Here is a 24,642-nt window from a genome sequence, read left to right as displayed (position 1 = left end):
TTATCCCCAACCTAAATATTCAGGTAACTTTAAAAGAGCCACACCCATTTTTAATAAATGTTTATGCACAAAGACTAGCGCATATCCCACTCCACTTTTCTAGGCAAGACAAAGCCTGAGTTATGTCAGCACATACAGTAAATTTTGATAAAGTTATATACAATTGAAAATAAGCTATTAGAATGGAAGTGCCATCTCTACATTAACTATTGCAGTGCTATAATAAATGTAATCACTTAAAATACGAAACACCAGATGAAGAAAAAAAACTGACTGTGCAGTCTCCAGGTCTCTTAAATGAAGGTTGCTCTCAAGGCCTTGTGAAAATAGGCTGAAGTAAATCTTGGATAGCAGCACAAGTTCAAGAGCTGAGCTCTTTAGGTTACAAAGTCAAACACTGAAGAGTTACGAAATGCCTGAATTAAGGCCGTCTGTGCAACATGAGTAACCTTCTTTTAACAGTTTTTCTGTACGTAACTCCTCAAGGGAGGGCGTTGGGGGAAGAGGGGGGAGGGGTATAAAAAAGGGAAAAAATTTTTTTTCTAATGTACAGCTGTAACAACAACCTCCTTCCCCCATCATGTATCAGTAAAGTTTGAATCCTGAACTCAACACTGCAGCACAGATATCTACCATTTGAGCTACACAGCTAATTACATTAAGCTCGCAGGCTGTTAAACCCTGGGGTGGAAATGGGTGGCTAGGCACATATGTTGGGTAAGCAGGGCACCCGGCTCTGATCTCTTTCCCCATTTCACCCTCTGTTTGTGGGGGAGAGTTCCTGCCCCATGTGGTGCCAACAAGGTGGACGATGTGCCCCAGTTCCATGTGTTGAATACAGGGCAGGCTGGGCACTGTTGACATGACCTGGCCCATCTTTCTTCACCTCCTCATCCCTGCTACAGTTGTACAGCAGCGACTAGGTTGCCTGCTCTAGGGATTCCCAGCGCAGAATAATCTGCAGGGGACTGGCCTGACATTGGAATATGTGCATATTCATTATTATTTTGGCATATTGACAAAGCAAGCAACAGAAAAGAAGGGTTTTTCAGAAGTTTATAACTCAGCTAAATATTAACAGAATTTCATGTAACTAATAAATAGCACTTCTCTGGCCTCAGGGCTTTCTCCCTACCAAATTTTAAATGCTTGCTGTGAACAACAATGATAGAGCTTCTAAGACTAAGAATATTTTATGATGGTAAGTGCTATGCAACCTAAATATAGGTGTTACTACCAACTCCCTCTGTAATAATGAGATTTACACAAAGCTACAAGTGGGACAGAATTTAACATTTTCCACAAAAATAACTATCACAAATTAAGCATGGCACGAAAAGATTATCTTTAACTTGAAAGTAAATACAAGCAATGAGACTGCCACTTTTGAAGTTCCACTACAAAACGCATTTTTTTTTTTTAATTTACATTTACAAGAGTAATCTTAAAATTTAAATTTGACTTGTTTTGGATTGATATACATGTGTAGGCCTCCAATATCTAACAACCTATGAAAGTGAAACAAACACTCTTTCTCCCCACTAGCAATATGTTGCTTTAAACACCGATTTTCAGTTGGAATTATGAAACACTTGATTTAGGAAGCAAAAATATAAAACTTACCTTTAGCATACTGTCTCATGCTTTCCATATACGCAGACAGATTTTCTGCAACCAAAGTAACTAGGGCGTGATTGTGCTGAAGTTGATTGATTAAGTCATGGCGGTAAAACACATGGGGACTTCGCTGAGTCTGGCTGTAATTAATACACAAATGTTAGAGTAAATAAGATATTTCTTGCATCTAATGAATTTTTCCAGAAAAATTCATTATTTTATTTATTTATTTTTTTTTAAAGGAAAAATGTTTAGGACTTGACCAATAATCAAGAACCTGGCTATATTCTGGGATGCCAACATTTTTCATTGACATTTGAAATTTTTTTTATCATTTACAAAGTGAAATGAATCAGTTTGTCAGACCACTCCCACTGTCCGTTCTTGAATAATAAAATATGCAACTGTAAAAACAACTATGTTCAAATATTTCAACATAATATATCTTGAATTAGCCCTATCAAGGAGACAACAGAATCACTTCTGTTTGAGTCTTCTTTTGAAACTATAATATAAAGGGTGGAGGCCCTCGATTTATTATCCTTTATCCAACCCCTATGTCACAACATAGCTTTGTCTTCAATTAAGTTGACAGCATCATCTTAAAACTATTCAGCCCAGTATTAAATATGATCATAATCTGATTAAAGTTAATTTATCTTTATTTGCTTGAAAGAGGTCTCTAATTTTTTAATTCTTGGGAAAATATCACCCCATTTTCTACCTATACAGATTACATAAAGTAGTAGTTATAATACTCTCATTCTCGGGAGCACAAAGGGAAGGCAACACCTGCACAAGAAGGGGATCTACTTCAGATCACCTATTATTCACTGAGGGTTCTCCACCACTCACATTAATAGTAGGGTTGATCATATAGATCCAGTTGTTTCTAATATTTGGCTTCCAAGGTGACCTATGCTTTTTAAGTCTGATTTGTCAAAATAAACCACTTCTCTCACAAAGTGAAAAGCAAAAATAAAGCAACCACTGCAAAAATTAGAGAATTATAGTTGATGGAATAACCCAAGTTTTTTTATTTTATTTTGCTCATTGAAATGCTACATGGTCCTTCAGAAAAGGTGCTCCTTTCTAATCCTCCATCAGGCTGATGGGCTCAAAAGGGAAGAAGAATTTCTGTCCACTCATAGAAGTAGCTCTGGTAGCAGCCGCACTGACCAATAACGAGCTATATTTTCAGAAACATTGGCAAATTCCACAACATGAGCACTCAAGTTATTTCTGCAAATACGGACAGACTAGAGGCCAACTTTACCCATTGCTCTGACTGAATTGTGACATCATACTCTAGTAATAATTTTTGTAAAGAGTAGCTATGAAAAATGAAAGCTTGTATCACACACAGCTATATAATCTTAAGGAAATTTATGATTTCCAGAGAAGCAAAAATATTTGTTGAACCTACTAGAGAGACCAATCATCGACTAGATTGTCCCTTCAACTGGAAAAAAAGATTTTGGTAGATTTCACCTTTGCTGTCATTTTAACACCAGTAAGTAAATTAAAATATATCTTTACAAGATTTTATGTTGCGTTCTATTTATTGATACCAAGTGGTATCATGACCAGTACAACTTGCAGCCTTCAAAACAGAGCTCTCCTGCCAAGTTAACAAAGGTTAAATCTTTTAAACAAAAACTACAGGTCTAACTATCAAAGATCACCAACAAAGTGCAAACGTTACTTCCCTGCCCACAATCAACAGAGTATATTGAAAGCAGATTAGGGCTCGTGAACCTGAAGACTATGAGTCAAATTCCCTGCTGATGCGAGTGTGCACAACCCCAGTGAACCGTTTCAGAGTGGTAGCCGTGTTAGTCTGTATCAGCAAAAAGAACGAGGAGTACTTGTGGCACCTTAGAGACTAAAATTTATTTGGTCATAAGTTTTTGTGGGTTAAAACCCACTTCACCAGATGCATGGAGTGGAAAATATAGTAGGAAGATATTTACACACACACACACACACAGAACATGAAAAGATGGAGGTTGCCTTACCAACTCTAACAAGACAAAAATTACAGTGGTAATCAGGTGAATTCGACCCTATGATGAAAGGAGGTCTTACGCCTGTTGAAACTTTGGTTTCTTGATATTGCTATTCTGGTTAAAGTAAGGCTATGTCTGCATAATTTATGTAGCTCAGGGGTGTGAATAACCATTCTGAGCGACATAAATTACACTGAAATAAGCTGTGACACAGGGCCAAAAAGGGTTAAGCAACTTGCAGGCTAAATGATCCAAATTCAACCTTTAAAAGCATATTAGAGAAGTATATAAATGGTAATTAAGGCTATTCCTTATAAATAGCTAACATAGCCATGTTAGACAGAGCTTTGAAACGTAAACTTGTATTGTTAAAAAAGAATTAGAGGCAATGCTCATTGTATGTGTTCACTTATATCTTGTTAGATGTTAACCATGTAAACAGATACTTCCTGTCTCTTACTGTATCTGTTAATTCAAAGATCAAAAGGGATTATTAAACATTCAGATGAAACTTGGGTATAATAATGTCATTGTCTACATTTCACTTTGAAGTTAGTAGTAAACTGTCTATGAACTGCTTAATGAATTACCACGTTATACCAGTAAATGTAGCTAATTATCGGTGATGATTAGGAAAGAGAAGGTTACTTCAAAAGCCTATTGTTCACCCAAGGACTGCCTGTTGTCAAGAGACTGCAAAAAATCTCTTGAAAGACTCCTGGGACCTAATCCTTTCAACTGAAATCTGCTTAAACTTTGACAGGGGTTTGAGTTGCAAGACTGTGGTCTCCAGTGCATTCTGGATCGCCCTGATATTGGATGACAGGTTTCAGAGTGGTAGCCGTGTTAGTCTGTAACAGCAGAAAGAACGAGGAGTACTTGTGGCACCTTAGAGATCTTGTAGGTGTTTGTCTCGGTCTGAGGGGTTGGAGCAAATGCGGTTGTATCGCAGAGCTTGGCTGTAGACAATGGATCGTGTGGTGTGGTCTGGATGAAAGCTGGAGGCATGTAGGTAAGTATTGTGGTCAGAAGGGTGGTATTTATGTGACCATCGCTTATTACACTGTAACGTCCAGGAAGTGGATCTCTTGTGTGGACTGGTCCAGGCTGAGGTTGATGGTGGGATGGGAATTGTTGAAATCATGGTGGAATTCCTCAAGGGCTTCTTTTCCATGGGTCCAGATGATGAAGAGGTCATCAATGTAGTGCAAGTACAGTAGGGGCGTTAGGGGACAAGAGCTGAGGAAGCATTGCTCCAACCCCTCAGACAGAGAAACATACAAGATCTCTATCAAGCCTTCTTAGAACTACAATACCCACCTGCTGAAGTGAAGAAACAGATTGACAGAGCCAGAAGAATACCCAGAAGTCACCTACTACAGGTCAGGCCCAACAAAAAGTAACAGAACGCCACTAGCCATCACCTTCAGACCCCAACTAAAACCTCTCCAGCGCATCATCAAGGATCTACAACCTATCCTGAAGGACAACCCCTCACTCTCACAGATCTTGGGAGACAGGCCAGTCCTCGCTTAGACAGCCCTCCCAACCTGAAGCAAATACTCACCAGCAACCACACACCACACAGCAAAAACACTAACCCAGGAACCTATCTTTGCAACAAAGCCTGTTGCCAACTCTGTCCACATATCTATTCAAGGGACACCATCATAGGACCTAATCACATCAGCCACACTATCAGAGGCTCGTTCACCTGCACATCTACCAATGTGATATATGCCATCATGTGCCAGCAATGCCCCCTGCCATGTACATTGGCCAAACTGGAGAGTCTCTACGCAAAAGAATAAATGGACACAAATCAGACGTCAAGAATTATAACATTCAAAAACCAGTCGGAGAAACTTCAACCTCCCTGGACACTCAATTGCAGACCTAAAAGTCGCAATTATTTAACAAAAAAACTTCAAAAGCAGACTCCAACGAAAAACAGCAGAACTGGAATCAATCTGCAAACTGGACACCACTAAATTAGGCTTGAATAAAGCCTGGGAGTGGATGAGTCATTACACTAACTAAAAACTATTTCCCCATGCTAATTTTCCCCCTACTGTTACTCGCACCTTCTTATCAGCTGTTTGAAATGGGCCATCCTGATTATCACTACAGAAGTTTTTCTTCCTCCTGCTGATAACAGCCCACCTTAATCGATTGGTCTCGTTAAGAGTTGGTATGGCAACCCCCGTTTTTTCATGTTCTCTGTTTATATATTCCTACTGTATTTTCCACTGCATGCATCTGATGAAGTGGGCTTTAACCCATGAAAGCTTATGTGCAAATAAATTTGTTAGTCTCTAAGGTGCCACAAGTACTCCTCGTTCCTTCTCCTGATATTGGATATGGACACTGGACTATAAACCTGATCAACTGATTCTTTGCAACTCTGAAGCTCACCATCTCTACTATGAAACTGCCCTAAGAATTTTATTCAAGTCTATATGTATAATCTTTTAACCAATACTACTACTCTTTTAAAAAATAAATCTTAGTTTAGTTAATAAGAATGGTTGTAAACATGTATTTGGGCAAGATCTGAAATATTCATTAACTTGGTGGGTAATGTGTCCACTCCTTTTGAATTGGTAGAACTTTTTATATGATGAACAAGATTTTCAATAATCCTCATCATATTTGATTTGGCTGTCTGGGTGGGACCCCAAAGGCTGGGTTGATTTAAGGGAACTGTGTTTTGACTTCTGGGTAACCAATAAAGCGTTACAGAAGCAGATTTGTTGCTAGCTTGGTGGATCTAAGTATTAGAATAACCTCCAGCTTTGGGGATTGTCTATCTCATTCTTTGCAGTCTTAGCATGGCCACCCTGGAACCCCAGTCACATAAGCACTCGTGTGCATAGCACTACGTCAGCAGGAGAGCTTCTCCTGCCGAAAAAGCTTCTGCTTTTTGCAGAGGTCATTTTATTAAGTCAACAGGAGCGTGCTCTCCCGGCGGCATAGAGCATCTTCAGCAGACGTACTGCAGCAGCCCAGCTGCATCAGTACAGCTGCAGTGTTGTATGCATAGACATGCCCTAAGTTTCCCAAAAGGTGTACCTTTTCCTTCTAGTAAGAAGTCTGCTGTGAAAGCAACTATCCAAGTATTTATAGGTTTCAGAGTAACAGCCGTGTTAGTCTGTATTTGCAAAAAGAAAAGGAGTACTTGTGGCACCTTAGAGACTAACCAATTTATCTGAGCACAAGCTTTCGTGAGCTACAGCTCACTTCATTGGATGCATTTATATTGCTCTCAAAACTTTCTTCATGTGCAAGTTAAGTATGACACCTAGGCCATTCCCCTGAAGAGAATCCCTCCTGTGCAAGAGAGATAATTAAATTTAACCTTAACATCCTGCTGTGAACTCAATGCCCTTATCTTTTCTAAATAGCCCTTTAATTGCCAATGGCTCAGATACCCAAGTGGGAAGGAGGATACATCATCACAGAGATTGCATACATCAATATTGCATGCAACACTCTATGCAGTGTTCTTCAAACGAATTGTCACAAACATCTCTGTTGATTGTTCTAGGAGTTTGATTTGAAAAACAAATTCCAGAGACTCAAGTGATAATGTGCACTGAGAACAACAAATATCCACTGTTAGCAAATATGTATGTATTGCACACCATATTAATATCTATTACACATTATATAATACATAAATGGAAGCACAAAGCTTTGTATGTGAATGGTATTATGCTTACTCTTGTTCACTCATGCTAAGTATATCCTATAGTACTTTGCAAACTGACATCAGCTGTAGCAGTAGCGAATAAAATGACAACCCATCAACAAAAAATAAGTGATGCTATCATCTGTTACAAATGTGCACATCATCCCTCAATTTTTTCAGTCTTAGCCATTTCTGTAAGCAGACAGGGTACTGAAACTCATTTGAATACTCTGCCTGCTCACAGAACTATTCAGGTAAAACAAACAAAGGAACAGTGGAACATGCATACACAAGCACAAACGTCGGAGTTTGCAGAAACTTCAGCACACATATTGAAATTTTCAGTTTTGAGGGGTCAGATATTTTTGTGATGAGGAGACACAGTAAGTGAAACTAAGCTTGTTAATTTCAACAGATCCTATTAAACAGTTAATATATAAAAAAGATTTAGGCTAAACTTTCACTTTCTTTTATTCCAGAAAAGCATGATAAAATAGAAAAAAGCAAAGCAAAGAACCAATTTGTTACAACTAGAGAATTTTAACTAATGGAAATTTCTGGGTAATCTCCAATTTGCTTTTCTTAAACAACTTATTAAGAAGTCAAGAATTCCCCCGAAAATGTCATTTTGCATCAACAAAAATCTCGAAGGTAATTGAGCTGTGTGATTCTAATTAGGTAATTATATGGCCTCTATCTTCATAAAGGTTAAAAACTATGAATTTATACTTTCATTATCACTATGAGAAAGGGAAGTATTACACAGACTAGGGACTAAATGGCTAGACAGCAGTTCTGCAGAAAAGGAACTAGGGGTTACAGTGGACGAGAAGCTGGATATGAGTCAACAGTGTGCCCTTGTTGCCAAGAAGGCTAACAGCATTTTGGGCTGTATAAGTAGAAGCATTGCCAGCAGATCAAGGGACGTGATCATTCCCCTCTATTCAATTTTGGTGAGGCCTCATCTGGAGCACTGTGTCCGGTTTTGGGCCCCACACTACAAGAAGGATGTGGAAAAACTGGAAAGCGTCCCGCGGAAGGCAACAAAAATGATTAGGGGACTAGAACACATGACTTATGAGGAGAGGCTGAGGGAACTGGGATTGTTTAGTCTGCAGAAGAGAAGAATGAAGGGAGCGGTTGATAACTGCTTTCAACTACCTGAAAGGGGGTTCCAAAGAGGATGGATCTAGACTGTTCTCAGTGGTAGCAGTGATAGAACAAGGAGTAACGGTCTCAAGTTGCAGTAGGGGAGGTTTAGGTTGGATATTAGGGAAAAAAATTTCACTGGGAGGGGGGTGAAGCACTGGAATGCGTTACTTAGGGAGGTGGTAGAATCTCCTTCCTTTGAGGTTTTTGAGGTCAGGCTTGACAAAGCCCTGGCTGGGATGATTTAGTTGGAGACTGGATCTTGCTCTGAGCAGGAGGTTGGACTAGATGACCTCCTGAGGTCCCTTCCAACCCTGATATTCTATGATCATCCCCATTTAACAGCTAAAGAATGAAAACTCAGAGATATGAACTGACTTGCTCAAGGTCACACAGCCCAATGAGAGTGTAATTAGGAGATTGTAACATCTCAGTTTAAGTCTATATACACCTGAAGTAATAAAGTAGTCAATGATTTATTCTTGTGCCTGAATGCTTAAATCCAATAAGTTTTAAATGGTTTATACAGGCGCGCGCACACACATATTTTAACAGCAAAAACAAGCTTCAATTTAAACATAAAATTCATTACCTATCCTATTTTATAAAAAACTATAACATTGTCCACAATTCTATCCCATTCACATTACTTCCTTACCTCAAGTTCTGTGGTGCTTCACCAAACAAACTACAAATTTCTCTAATTTGTTTCAGTGCAGGAATGACCCATTTGTCATTTGTGCGAAGCTCTTCTATAAAACGATCTATCCACTGGATCTTTTGAGTATCCCGATCCTTAAAAAGCAAGTTTTCACAGTTTAGTATACATCAAAAACCCAAATTAAAACTGCTTTATCCATTTTTATTTTTCTATCCAAGTGCACGCATAAATATAGAACACACAAGTAACTGAACTATCAGACTAATTTTATTGAGCTCTGAAATTTCAGATCACAAGAGGGAAGTCCAAGTGGCTCATGGCATCAGCAGAAGACTTCAATGGTGTAACAGATCCATAATTTGCAATTTGTTCATTCTACATATTAGTTCCATGAATTTTAAAATGTGTTCTTTTCCCTTTGCATCTCCACAAACCTGCCAGGAGTCTGCCCTGAATCAAAGTAGTTGCAGGATTTGAGTACACTAGAAAAACTACCAGATGTTGATAATGGATGTTGGCAACAGGTGCATCTGAAATGGTGCTGATTTTGGTAATCATGCTTAGAACCTTGACCTCACTAGGCCAAAGAACAAGTGTTTCAGTATCTTTTTCTGAAAAGAGAAGAAACCAAGGACTGGTCTAATAATATTCTTCAGTGCCACTGCACATGGAAGGATTAGCAACTTCCAAATACTGAATATGTAGTATGATATATACTTTGGTACAAGTAATATTGAGGAAGGGATAGAGAAGAATACTGAAAATGTGTCATATAAATCAGTATTACTCCTTTAAATGGATTATATTCAATTCTGACTAACCCATCTCACAAATGATATAGCAATAGAAAAGACTCAGAGAAAGGAAATTAAATCATTAGAGGCACGTAAAAACGTGGGAGATTTAAAAATTGACAATTTAGTTTAGAAAACATCATTAAGAATAAATGGTCAATTAGGTTCTTTCCATTTATCTCCTTTATTTTCCAATAAAGAGTCAAGGATTACCCAGAAAACAAAGCAAAAAATTTAAAATTGACCAGGGAAAATGCCTTTTTCCCCCAATTCAGTTGGGGACCACCTCCTACTCCCATGTTACCATGTGTCATAGGGTAACTGAGCTCTGAGGTGGTCAGGCACTCAGCCTACCTGTGACAGGCTCCGCTAAAAAGAATGAACCAAACCAGGTGGCTGTGAAGCAGTTAATTAGTTAAGGAACACATGAGCCTAATAAAGACTTACGAGAGTTCAGTCAAGAGCTCCAGAACACAGGAAACTCCAAGGAGAGAACCCCCAAGACTCCTGGTTAGGAAGCTACTTCCAGTGATGCCTCCCTGGTGAGCAGAGGCTCAAAGAGAAAGAGGAACAGAAATTGTTCCCAGGCAAGGGACCTGAGCAGCCCAGGAGAATGAACTGGGCATGAACCTTCCCAGAGAGCTACTAGGGACTTGCTCAGCAAAGAGTGACGCACTGTGGGGGAAAAAGTAGTATCTGGCTGAACACGTGGCAGAGGCCTAACCTCCAGGCAGGGTATTCAGCCTGGTGTGTGTCTAGCTACAGAGCACCTAAGACTGCTTACCCCAGAGAAGTAGGGATAGAAAATATCATAATGCCACTATCTAAATTCATGGTGCACCCACCCCTGGAATACAGTGTACAGTTCTGGTCGCCCCAACTCAAAGAATACAGTAGAACTCAAAAAGGTTCAGAGAAGGGCAACAAAGATGATTAAGGACATGAAATGGCTTCCATACAAAATGAGACTAAAAATAATAGGGCTGTTCAGCTTAGAAAAGAGATGAGTAAGGCAGGGATTATGATAGGAGTCTATAAAATTATGAATGGCGTGGAGAAAGGGAAAAGAGAAATGTCATTTACCTCTTCCCACAATAGAAAAACCACAGGTCACTGGATGAAAGAAATAGGCAAAGGGTTTAATACAAACAAGAGGAACTACTTTTTCCACACACTATACAAACAACCTGTAGAACTCATTGCCATAGGATGTTGTAATGACCAAAATTACAACTGAGTTGAAAAAAGAACTGGTTAAGTTCATGGAGGATAGGTCCATCAAGTGGCTATTAGCCAAAGCAGTCAGGGACACAACTCCATACTCCGGGTGACACTAAACCTTTGACTACCAGAAAGTGGAGTGGAAGACCGAGTTGATCACTTCACAACTGCCCTATTCTGTACACCCCACCTCAAGCTCTGGTACAGGCCATTGTCGGACACAAGATACTGAGCAAAACAGACCATGCTCTGACTCAGAATGGTAGTTCTTATGTCCTAATAAAACCACAATCAATTTCTTACCTGTGAACAGCTGTAATCTAAAATTTTAATGTGGGCACTAAGAGCCTGGTCCATGATATCAACAGGTACATCATCACTATGTGCCAAATTCCACAGAAGGTTCAATACTTTGTGTGCCATCACACCATCTTTATCATCCTCTGCAAGACGACGAATTAACTCAAGTAGTTTTTCCCGTTGTTTTTTGCTTGCATTTGTCCAGCTTGCCTGGTAAACAAAGAATTTCATTTAAAATGAAAAGCCACCAGATTTTTACGTTTGATCTTATACATTATGACATGTCCAGTTACAAAAGAATACTGTGAAAATAACCTCCTCATTTATTTTTAATTAACTGTTTGTCAATCATAAAAGACACATTAAGAGCACAAATTTCAGTGATTACTGTTGTACAACAAAGTTCTTTTAAGAATTAAAAGAAATTCTGAGGATTAAGGGTTCCTTAATTATGAACATCAATACGTTCCATTGTTTTGAAACAGCTGATAAAACATTTACTGTTGACATTTTAAACAGTAACCAAAATGGAGTGGACCTCGGCTGCTTTTTGTTACTGCTTTCTAAAGACTCCCCTGATTATAATTAAAAGCCATCTAGTAAATCATTCAAATGTTACTTGTTAATGATTTAATTTAATAGTTGTAATACTGATCTCTCTGATGCAACAGACTGCCTGATAATACAAAAAATTATTTTTACTAGCATACCTGACCCAAAATAAGTTTTGGGCATAAAAACTTACTCCACATCCCTTTTCTTAAAAGAGGCCACAAATGATATTAACATTTACTTTCCTTTTAATGTAATTTCTGAGTACTCATTTGAATAATTTAGTAAATACGGTTCTAACTTTCAATAAATTTGAAATATATATTTGAATCCTTTATTTACATGAAAACATTGACTAAAGAGGCACCTATCCAGTCAAGTGCACACACAAATCAGAGAATTGGATCCCACAAAGCAGGTGCAAACTTGCTGGTGCAGAAGTACCTACTGATCTACTGAAAAATCGGGCCCTATACTTTTAACGGTGGCTATTAGATCCAAGTATGCACGTCAGTATCTTTTAAAAGCAACTATAACCAACCCCTTCAAAAACGTGCAGAGAAAAACACAAAACTTTCCTGAATGTCATTACACAAAAAGCATTTGGCATAAAAATATGTTATGAGAATAATTTCAGCACCACTCAGTATAAAGCTAGTACATGTCATATAGTTGCAAGTATACAAATACAATAAAATATTTTGAAATACAGAACTTTCCGTGTCCGACATGTACATATACATACACATACTGCCCTCAACTGAATAAAAGTTAGCTTGACAATGGGAAGGAAACATCTGAGAAATCACTCTTAACACTAATATTCCAAGACAAATAGTTAAAAGTAAGTGCTTTAACAAACTGACAAAAGCTCAGAATTTAGAAGTCTGTCATTCCATCACAAAATTATACCACTGTGAGACATAAGAGTTTCAGTATATTTACCAAATTTACATATACTGATACTGTACTAAGACTTGAAATGCTTTTTTTTTTAAATCATATTATTATGGATCTGCCTATCGGCATAGTAGTAAGAAGTTACTCACCTTGTGCAGTAATGATGGTGCTTCAAGATGTGTCACTATGGGTGCTCCACTGTAGGTGTGCTTGTGTCCCTGCACTGCTGATTGGAGAACTTTGGCAGCAGTGTCCATTAGGCCCGCACCTGTGCGCTCTCTCCTCATGCCCCACCATGCTAGGTGCACGGGCTAACACCCGTCATTTCCTCCTCAGAGTCACTGACAAGAACTCTGAAGTGGATGGGAGGAGACCAGGATTGTGATGCATCCATAAGGACCCATCTCGAAGTACCATCGTTACTGCACAAGGTGAGTAACTTCAAGTAATGTTTCTACTGATGCTCCATGTAAAGGACTCCTGAGCAGTGCCCCTATTGGAAGCTGGGGTTTCAGAATCTGGTCAGTTAAAGATGACAGTACTGTAGAGCCAAAGATGGTATCGGAGGCAAAGTTCCCAATGATCACATAATGTTGTGCGAAGGTGTCGACTGATGCCCCTGTCACCGCTCTACAAATTCTCAGATAAGGACATTCTTGAAGGCTGCGACAGATGAGACCGACCAACCCTGTGTAGTGTGTATGAATAGTATCTGGAGGGGTTGGACTGCAAACTTAGTAACACTGTCTAATGCAGTTTGAGAGAGACACTTGGAGAGGCTCTGGGCTGATATTGCTGAGCCCTTGGATCCTTCCGCAATGAAGAGGAAAAGTCTAGTGGGCTTCCTGAAACCCTTCGTCCTATCCAGGTAGAAGCCTAGGGCTCTCCAGACATCTAGAGTGTGTAATATAGCCTCCCTCGGTGAGGGTTGGGATAGAAGGTTGGAAGGTGAATCAACTGGTTCATGTGAAAAGGGGAGGTTGCCTTAGGAATGAATTTTGGATGTGGTCTGAGCATAACCTTGTCCCAAATAATACCAGGGGGCAGAGGAGGAGATGTATCATCAGTGCCACTATTTCTCCCAGCCAAGGTGACTGCTATCAGGAAGGCCATTTTCACTGAGAGTTATGTAAGTGAATAGGTAGCCATGGGCAAAGGGGGGCATGGTCAGTCCTTTCAATACCAGGTTTAGGTCTCACATGGGGGTAGAGAGTTGGTGTTGTGGGAAAAGATTTACTATACCCCTGAGGAATCTTTTAGTCATCGGGTGTGATAGCACTGAGTCTCCCTCTATGGCAGCGGTCCCCAAACTTTTCACATCATGCCTGCCCCCTTCTCTAGGGGAGATGGGGCTGGGAAATAGACCGTGGCTTGTGGCCTGTTGCAGACAGGGGTAAAGGGGCTAAGGCTGGGGCCACAGAGGGCAAGTCTGGGGCTGGGGGCAGAGAGTGTGGCTGCAGCCAGTGAAGAGCTGGGGGCAGAGAAGCACTCCCTATCTGCCCCCCTCTGCAGCGAGGCTGTCTTGGTCGCGCTCTCAGGGACCAACAGCATTCGGCAGAGCTGCGTTGGATACCTGGCAATCCACGCCTCACGCTACTCAACTGGCACCGGGACGTCAAACAGGACCGTGAGCTACTACGGGCCAGTGGCCAGGAGGACTGTCCTGAGTAGGGCAACCTCCTGCTTGGAGACACGCGATGATGGCCCAGCGATTGGTGGTCTCTAGTGTCTGATCGGTCCTGGGCCCTTGGAGACGGTCGGGGCTGGTCCCGGAGTTCTTGCCAGGTGGCGCGTGCCTCAGAGGGCCTGCACCAATCTACCAGCGAGGTACGCCTCGAGTCCCTCAATCAGTGTCCCTGGTGTGGGTACCAAAGAGGGCTCCGCTGAGCCTTCCTCTCCAATCCTGAGGCATGACGGCTTTGGGTGGGCAAACGCTGGCAGGACATCCCTCTTGATGGGGATCGGTACCACTGAAGCGGGGACACATGCATAGGTCCCAATGTGGGTTTTACCCAATATGGAATGGACATGAGCAAGCACTCGAAAAATTACTACAACTTGCCTTATCTTCACTAGGATATTACCTCGAGTTAACTAACTGAGTTAAAAACACCCCTTTCCCACCCCCCCACCAAATGAAGACAAGACCCTGGACTACAAAAAGGGAACGATAAATAGCTTCACTTTTAAATTTACTTTCTGAATGAAATGATAGTGTTCAAGGAATAAAACTGAATTTACTGAGCTTGAAGACACAATGAAGATGCATTAGCTGAAAAAGCCAAGGGAAACCAGATAAACAAGTTGTCAATAAAACAAGTAGAGTATGTCTACACTTAAAACGCTACAGAAGCACAGCTGCACTGCTGTAGAGCTTCAGTGTAGACACTACCTACACCAACGGGAAAGGTTCTCCTGTCGACATAGGTAATCCGCCTCTCCAAGGGGCAGTAGCTAGATCAACAGAAGAATTATTCCGTTAACCTAATGCTGTCCACATGGGGACTTAGGTTGGCTTAACGATGCTACTCGAGGGTGTGCTTTTTTCACACCTCTGACCAATGTAGTTAAACCAGCCTAATTGTCGAGTGTAGATTACGCCATAGTCTAAATATTTGTTTTATTTCAGAAGAAATATTCTGAAAATATCCCAGAGTGTGCTCTAAACAGTACAGCAGTATACAAAAGTTACAACCCTGTTCATACCTACATGCAAAGGGAAGTCCCCTGTCTGTGGAGACTGCTAAAGAGTATGACAGACAATTTAAAGAGTTCTACTGTGGTAATTTGAATATATAAAAATGCTTTTAGCAGATTATGCACAATCAAAATACTAATCTATTTCATCCAGTACATTAAAGGCAAGTTAACTGTATTCGTATTTACAGTAACAGAACAGCTGAAAAATGCAGTGTTACCTTAAAGCAATCAAACAGGTGATCAAGTTGTTCAGGAGAGAAATCCCAAGCCAACTTTGCAAGAAGATCATGTACATTCTTAACAATGGCTTCATGTTTTCCAGCCTGTCAGAGAAACAAAATTAACATTTGTAACTATCTATACTAACATAAACATAGTAACATAGTAAGATATAACGCTTCAAATTTGTCAGATGATTACCTGAAATGGGTAGGAAGGATTACTACCCCACCACCAAAGCATAACCCACTTTGACTACATAGGTTACACTGAGGAAATCTGATTGTCTGGTTTTATTTTGTTAGTTTAAGTTTAAAATATCAGGTGAAATTATCCCTGGTCTATACTTGGGGGGGTGCGGAGTGGGAGGGGGAGAATATCGATATAAGGTATGCAACTTCAGCTACATGAATAATGTAGCTGAAGTCAACGTACTTAGATCAACTTACTATGGTGTCTTCACTGCAGTGAGTCGACTACTGCAGCTCCCCCGTCAATTCTGCCTGCGCCTCTTGCGGAGCTGGAGTACAGGAGTCGACGGGAGAGCTCTCAGGGGTCGATTTATCGTGTCTAAACTAGATCCGATAAAATCAATCCCCGTTGGATCGATAGCTGCCCGCCGATCCGGCAGGTAGTATAGACATACCCTTAGTTAGTGAGGGATTGGGTTTAAAAATAATCTGTAGGTCAAAGATTGCCCGATTTTTCACACTTATGTAGAAGATAATGATTTCTGCAAAGAATTTAAATTGAAATTTCTAACTGAAACAAGCTGTCCTGCACTTCAATCCATATTTCATCATGCTGCTTTGTTCTGCGTCTAAATGGATTTTTAATACAATATTTCTATACCGTATCTTAAAGTCTTCCTGAGATAGTAGTGGAGGATGGCTAATTGAAAGCCTTCCTTAAAAATCTGCTGACAGCACTCTAAAGGTGAACCTACTCATTGATCAGCAGTGCATCAGAAAACAGCCATGATAAGAGAAGTGTCATATAAAGACTTTTTGAAATTGAGGGGGGAGAAGAGAGAGGCCTAACCAATAATTGTTGGCATTTTGATTTGGGGGAAAGGTAGAAACCAATTTTTTTCTGGTTTAAGGCTAAAAGAGATGCCTTATTTGCGTTCTATGCCTATCAAGCATGAGGATTCCTGACCAGATGAACCCAATAGTCTGATTTGATATGGCATTATTTTAAGTACACACGTTTCAAAAAATTAATATGTAGAGTTGTGAGACTAACCCATTATTGTAAATTGTAAAGCTTAGCAAACAAAATTTAGAGATACTGTCAATCTAATTCAGTGTTAAAAATTAATGCATTAATAGTAATGAAATTCACTATTTTGTAAACTCTGCATCAGTATTTCACTTCACCCCTTGCAGTACTCAATTCAGTATCTTAAAATTATATGGTGCGCAGTGTTACTACTTTATATTTGTTCTAAATTTTATGCACTGACTTACTTTCATATTATGGTCCAGATTTTAAAAAAAGAGGGAATGACTGTGGCCGTCACACTGCTGAATACTTCAAATGTTCAGTAATTTTAATTTTCCTGATTCAGAAAATCTACTCCTACTTTTCACTCTTGGAACTCAATTTTAAATTTAAATAATTCCAATCTATTTGAATACGACCAAACTTTTTAGAAATTAGCGTGCCCCTGCTGACCAATTCAAATCTCAATTTTTTTAAATCAATTCCTCCAGTTTCTTCTCTGGACTTCTTTGAACTCCCTCCAATTTGTCATCTTTCTAGTATTAATGTGGGATGTATTTAAATGCTAACATCTCATTGCCATTAAACCAACACCATTGGGAGAGAGATGCGATCACCAGTCCAAAGTGGCTTTGGCCTTTTTTCCTACTCAGATCTAATTTATCCACTATCGTGCCAATGCCTATTTTTGGCATTTCTGATTTTTAGCTTCTTTCCTCCCACTGAATCGGTTTATGATTATTTTCCCCAAGTCAATCTCAGTTTGTTATTTTCAGCCCATTTCTGAACTTATTCATTATTTTTGTTACTATTTATGATGCGTGCCTTTCACGTTATGGACAGCTATGAACATAAGGTCACTGCACAAAGGACAGTATAAACACCACAAACACAGAAGAGGGGATTACTCTGTCCTCAATGGTGTTTGCAACACCTCTCAACTTAGTATCTGTGAATTTTCAGTGGGGAAACTTGTGAGTTTTTATGCCAATGAACTGGACAGCATTTCTCTGTCTAATCTGTGGATCAAAGAACCAGTTGACGGTAATCATTAACACCTTCCACCCTAGCACCCCATCTGTCCATCCTCCCAATACAGTTTAAAACACTGACACCATGAATGACTTCTCTCCAGACAATAAAATGAAGAAAGAACGGGGGAGGAGGGAGCATGGGGGCCCACACAGTGCCCCTAGCATGGGGAAGAAGAATATGGGCACACAGCCCATGGCATGTGGCAGAAAGGAGATATCAGCAGGCTCATAGCAGAAGGAGGGGAAGAAGGGGCAACAGAGCCCTTTGCATGAGGGAGAGGGTCAGGGAGGGGGTGCAGGGAGTCCCTGAAATAGAGGTGGGTGAGACAGAATCAAGGAATGGAAAGAGACCCCGGTGTGTGCAATGTGCTCAGCCTGCAGAAGCAATGAACCCTGTGACCCTCTAGGTAACATGCTGTTTATTCTCACTTCTAGATCATTAATGAAGGAAAATAAGATGGGGTCCCAACACCAATTCCCTCCCCTCACGACACTTCCCTTAAACTCAATCTGTTGCCATTGAGCACTAGTATTTGCTTGCAGACTTCAGTATTACTCCCCAAACCTACATGAACTAATTTTGTCGGCAGCAATTCATGAGACACTTGAAAATATTATACTGAAAGCTAAATATTTTAGATCTCCTAACAGGTTAAAGCAGCATGATTTCCCTTGTACCCCACAACACGTGCTGGTTTGATCTTATCACTGTATTTTTATTCGAGTGCTGTAACGAGAGGCTCAATCAGTTTCCTTGGAACTGAGGTGAGCATGCGTTGTAATTGTTGGACTCTTCCTTTTGTCTTTTTTTTTTTTTTTTTTAAGAAATACAGATGAGAACACTAGTGACACTACAAGCTTTCAGGAACAGTCACTAGTTTTATGGATATACCGGGTGTTCAGAATTCACTGTTTCACACTTTATTTCCTTCAGAAGCTTCAGAATACTCATTTGGCTCTCAGATTTATTGCACTTCATTTGCTCCAGTAATTTCTTCTTAGGGCTTGTCTACACTTTAAATGCTACAGCGGCACAAATCCACTGCTGCTACTGCAATATCATAGCACTTCACTGTAGACATTACTGACGCCAACGAACAAGGTTCTCCCGTTGGCATAGGTAATCCACCTCCCCAAGAAGCAGTAGCTAGCTCAATGGAAGAATTCTTCCTCTGAGCTAGTGCTGTCTACATAGGGGGCTATGCCAGCCTAACTACACTGCTCAGGGGTGTGGATTTTTCAGACCCCTGAGCAACACAGCTGGGTCAACTTAACTTTTCAGTGTAGACCACGCCTTCAAGATTTCATGGGAAATGGTACTGTGTTCTCAATGGAAATTAAAGCACTCTCAAAAAAAGAAATCTCCCTTGTCCTCTACAGTAAAACTAAGACAAAATATTCATTTTAAATGCTTTACACTACTTCATTATCTTTAATTGCCTCATCTTGTCCACTGGTAGGCTAGAGAATCTAGAATCACACGCCGCTTAATAAATATTAATCCCTCCTCTGTACCATTTTATCATCTATGCCTTTAGAATTTATTACCTCTTGCCTAGTTAGTCCTGCCCATTGAACTTTTCGCACATTTGAGAAGGCAGTCTGAGATCCTGGACTTGAGTCCACCTAGCAGTCTAAATTTAGTTTTCAAGATCTCCTCCCCCATTTCTTTTTGTATATACCAATGCACACCACCAGCAACACAGTCTCAAAGCACCCTCCCGTCTACATGAAATCCAATACCCTCCTTCCTTATTTGATAACATGCATGCCATTTGCTATGTTGAATAAAAGTCATGATTTGACTTAAAATTGTCAAGAGGTGCTATAAAGTAAGATCAATCCTGCTTAAAGACAGGGCAATAGTTTAATTCCTTACCTGAGCTGCCCAAATGTTGTCAAGATCTTCCAAAGTGAGTGCTTTTTCTTTGATGACAAAACGAAGAATCTTCTCTAACTTTTCTACATATTGAGGCTGATGAAGACTATCTCGTAATACGATTGATAAAATATTATTTTGCTGGATCCATTCCTAATTTTAAATTAAAATACATACAATTTCAAAATACTGAAGTTTTCGAGAAGTAGATAGTTAAAGTTAAACGGAAAATGTAAGCCAGAAATCTCATCATTCTGTCTCTTATAAAGGTAACACACACCAAAAGGGAAGGATATTTATACTTCACTTTCAATTTCTAGAATGCAATACCACCACTCCCCCCAAATCAAAGCAAGTCAGTACTTTATACAATTCTGATTCCCTACCCATTGTAATAAATAAGATTTTTTTTCCTGCAGCTGTCTTCTGAAGGCAAGGTCAGCAATATTTCCCATGCTTTGTAGCTTCAGTGGACAAGGATACTTCACTACAAATGTTTTTCAAGCAAAGTGAAACTGTGAAATCCGAACATAAAAATTCTCATACAGCTTCCAGTGTAAGGGAACGGGGGAAGACTGAGCATCTACTTTTTCCAGGGATACATTTTTTCAGTAGCATGGAGCCACTGAAGACATTTCAGTGACTCAGGTGTAACCTTTCTGTAACTCAACTGGTACACTTATAGCATAGCATGTTACATAACAAGAGGATGGTTGAACACTGGAAAACATCAGGGAATGAACTATATTCTGAAAAGGGTACTCCTTAATCAGCTTCACCTCTTTAAATTCCTCAACTTCTACTTGAATTAGAGAAAAGAGTTCAAGCAAGATTTAAGAAGTGGAGATAAAAATTAAGATGATTTCAAAGGTAGCACTGATATAGTGCAAGGAACACAATGTAGTCCAGCTCTTTCGTTCAGACTGAGGCATCAGCAGAATGTCTACTGAGTGCCAGAACCGAAAAGGAATGAGAGAAGGTGACCATTCCTTCAGAGTTGCTATATTTGATTATATAGCTAGAAGAGTCAATCTGGCACCTCATGTAAGACTTAGACAAACAAGGTTTTTCAATTATCACCTGTACTTTATATTTTCCAGTATAAAGAGATTATTTTTGGCAAAAAATTTTTTTTAAAAATGAGTATTTCTAACAAGAGTCAATCCTGCTTGAGATGCCTAATCCCACAGTTGTGTCAAGAGCCCTTATTCACTTGTATAGTACATATAGCGCAAACGCTGCATAATCCTGCCCCATAACATTACTTCTCCAGATTATGAATTTCACAGCAGGAAAAAAGTCACTAAACCCAGAGAGCATGTGAACTTTTTACTCTCTCTTTCTCTCGCTCTCACTAAAGCAAACATCTGTAGCAATTACATCTTAAAATGCAGCATGCTGGAACTTGATAAAGGTTCTATTTCAGGGATTCCTCAAATCTGTACTCAGGGACAAACCAGCACTCAAAGCAAGTGAATGTATGGACTGTATATTAAATTTAAAAAATGATTATGAATGTATTTGACATAAAATCAGAATGAGCCGTTGTACCTGTAAAAATATATCTTTAGGTAAATTTATAAAAGTCTTATCACAAAACTATTCTACGAAAGGTTTTTCGGTCAAACAATTAGGATGCATACTAAAGACCCACATGTAGGGCAATCACTTTCAAAATTTAATTTGAACTGTTTAAATAATTCTTTTGAAATTATCAACATTGCTCTCCAAGAAATGACTCATGAAATTTTGTTTAAATTAATGCTATACTAATTATAGTGGTACAAAAAAGTGTCAACATCAGTACACATCTATTTTTACGTTCCATTTAAAAAAGAATTCTCTTTTAAATTGTGCTACACCTTGACACAAAAGATCAACTTTGAAAATAATTTTTTGCAGATCTTATAAATCTCTGAATACATTTTAATAGCAATCCTGATGGAAATATAGTGATGTCAACAGCAAAGCATAAAAACCCTTATGACACACTAGTAATTACTGTGACTAATTATAAAGATAGTTAATTTTCATGACTTTGGATAACACCAGATAATGAGGATTCACATAATGTAATGTACATTATTACTCTATCTCTGAAGAATTACTACTGCATTTAAAGAAAAAAAGTCTTAACTTAATTCAGGTAATAAGAAGAAAAACTTACTGCCATTCTCTCTGCTGTAAGCCACTCTTCCTCTTCAGGATTACCATGCCGATGCGTATAATATGACACACTAGATATCACCTTGTTAACTTCGTTTAGTGCATTCATTTTACCATTGAAAGAGGAAATTTGCAATAATCTGTAAGAGATATTAAGTGTAAGAAATGCAAAGACAGACAAAAAAAATAACCACTCCAACAGAAAGAGTGCCTTACCTAAGTATCATTTTTAACCTAAATATTTCTAAGTTTTTTACTGTTTCTTCTTGTCCTGGGACTCTGGAAGCTAAGTTCTTTAGAGATTTGATTATCATTGACAGAGCATCATTTTTGGCTTCATTTTTTGCTTCTTTTTTCAGTTCATCATCAGTTAAGTTTTCTAAAAACTGTGGAACCATTTCTATAATTGGAAGGAAGTATTTCTTGACTGTGTGTAGCGTTAGAAACTCGTAGCATTGTCCAAATGGTCTAAAAAACAATAAAAAACATCAGATGTAATGTGAATACTTGGCTACTTTTATTAAGATATTAGAGTATTTTGTTCAGGAAACTGGTTTATTTACAAGTGAACAAAATAACGAAAGGTAATTCAGATTCTGGACATTCAAGTAAACAATACTGAATAGCAGTTCACAGTACCCCTTTTCAGAAGAAAAAAATAAATGGATACTTGAAATCCTTGCATTTATTTTCAATTAACATATCCCAAAATTACTCTGCTTTCTAAGGAACTTACTTGATGAGAGCTGCAATTATCTGAACATTCAATGCTGAGCCACTCATAAAACGATCATGCAGGATCTGAAATCCATTTAATGTGCCAAACTTGTTGATGAGATCTACTAACCAACCCTGCAACACAATAAATTAGTTACTTCCTCATTTTTAAAAACTGTTACCATTATAAACTGCCAAAAATACAATATTAGCCACTACAACATAAACATCACTTTTGTTTAGAGACTCATTATGCAACCAATATAGTCACGTTTTTCTATTTGTAAGGGTAACACAAGTTACATATGATCCTACACAATCCAGGACATGCTGTTTCTGGGTTGTTGTGTTTGTTTTTTCAGCAGAAAGACAATTTTGTCTTTATTCATTAACAAACTGAAGCACAGGTATTGTACCTATTAATTATTCAAAGAACTTTGTCAAATATAATTTGTTTGTGTATACATGTACTCTGAGTAGTAAATTAATAGTAGGCAATGCATTTCTGTTCTTCTAATTTTGGTCAAATTAATTTAGCAGATACTGACTAAAGTGAAAAGGCAAGATGAAAGATTCATTAGGTGAAATCTGCCCCACTAAAAAAAAACTCCCACTGACTTCAGTATGGCAAGAATTTTGCCATTACTTATTTCCATGGGTGAGACTATTTGCACTAGGAAGCCCCAGAAGGATAATCAATTGTTTGATCATAAATGTCCAAAAGTTGTAATATAGGATAACATACATTCCCAGTATTATTTAAAACTTGGACATGTACATGCATAAAATCATTTTTCCTCCCCAACATCTATTCCTACCAATCTATTTTTACATTGTTGGTATAAGGTACCATTGAAACAGTATCAAATACATTCTCTCTTATTGTGCACTGCAAATCAGAACTGCTTCTTTTCCACATGAAAGCCCATTTTCTTTCAAGGTCATTTGCCTACCAAATCCTTTTTTCCCCTCATTAGATCATATGAAAGTTCAAATGTACCACATTCCAAGTCTTTTTCTGATCATCTTATGTGATCACCAAAAACTGACATAAATTGCGGGGGAAGAGGAATGTTTGTTTCCTGTTCATCCTGAAGCCATTGGTTCTACTCAAATTAGCTTCCTATAAAATAAACAGTTTCTCTGAAAATAGGAGAAACATTATGCTTAACTTGGAAGTTACTGGAAGAGCAGATCAATTAAAGTTGGTTTTGATTTCTAAAAATGACAAATGTCTTATTAGTAAACTGGCCAAACAAATATATTTCAAGACTCTTTCAGTCTTTGAAACTCTCAAGTTCATTATTTCAGTTAAAGCCTATATTATTTGCAATGTGTGTCACTGGCAATGGAAAAAAAAAACAAACAAACAAAAAACCTCATTCTATCTCTAGTTCTACCCCAAACCTAAAGGGTAGTTCTCTAACAGATAGGCACACATCTATGGAGGACATAATTATTAATAATCCCAGTAATCTATAAATGTTCGCATTACCGCTACTTCCTGCTTCAATGGTGATCCAGCATTTGGCTAGAGGAGAGTTCCACCAAGCCAAAAAAAAAAAAAAAAAAAAAAATCGATCTGAGTTGGCTGGCTTGAGAAAAATCACACATTGCCTGGAACAGCTCTCTCACCCTGGTTAATCAGTGGTATACATTATACCATCATCCTCTCTACACCTGTTATTTCTATCTGGGATGATTATAGGAAAGCGTGTGTTTGGGGTAGGGGGGAGTGGACGGGGGGACGTTAATAAACTAGGCAAAATGTTCATTAGACCATGGTTATTTTCCCTGGCCAAGAATTTG

At 38.9% G+C, this 24,642-nt stretch overlaps 1 protein-coding gene across 11 annotated transcripts in view; it reads right to left on the bottom strand.

The window, feature by feature from the left end:
- The window catches only part of USP9X (ubiquitin specific peptidase 9 X-linked), a 197,599-nt gene that overhangs the window by 106,280 nt on the left and 66,677 nt on the right, over positions 1–24,642 (bottom strand). For all 11 annotated transcript variants that reach the window (XM_037902604.2, XM_037902576.2, XM_043538097.1 and 8 more), the window contains 8 exons: positions 22,853–22,968; positions 22,333–22,584; positions 22,118–22,256; positions 19,951–20,103; positions 15,813–15,917; positions 11,446–11,652; positions 9,125–9,261; positions 1,624–1,757 (listed from right to left, as the gene is read on the bottom strand). In XM_037902604.2, coding sequence (XP_037758532.1) covers positions 1,624–1,757; positions 9,125–9,261; positions 11,446–11,652; positions 15,813–15,917; positions 19,951–20,103; positions 22,118–22,256; positions 22,333–22,584; positions 22,853–22,968 — 1,243 coding nt within the window. The remainder of the gene's footprint in view (positions 1–1,623; positions 1,758–9,124; positions 9,262–11,445; positions 11,653–15,812; positions 15,918–19,950; positions 20,104–22,117; positions 22,257–22,332; positions 22,585–22,852; positions 22,969–24,642) is intronic.

This window comes from Chelonia mydas, chromosome 1 (assembly GCF_015237465.2).
Source record: "Chelonia mydas isolate rCheMyd1 chromosome 1, rCheMyd1.pri.v2, whole genome shotgun sequence".
NCBI classification, from domain to species: Eukaryota; Metazoa; Chordata; order Testudines; family Cheloniidae; genus Chelonia; species Chelonia mydas.
Note: the sequence above shows the minus strand (reverse complement) of the source record. Positions and strands in the feature narration are given on the sequence as shown.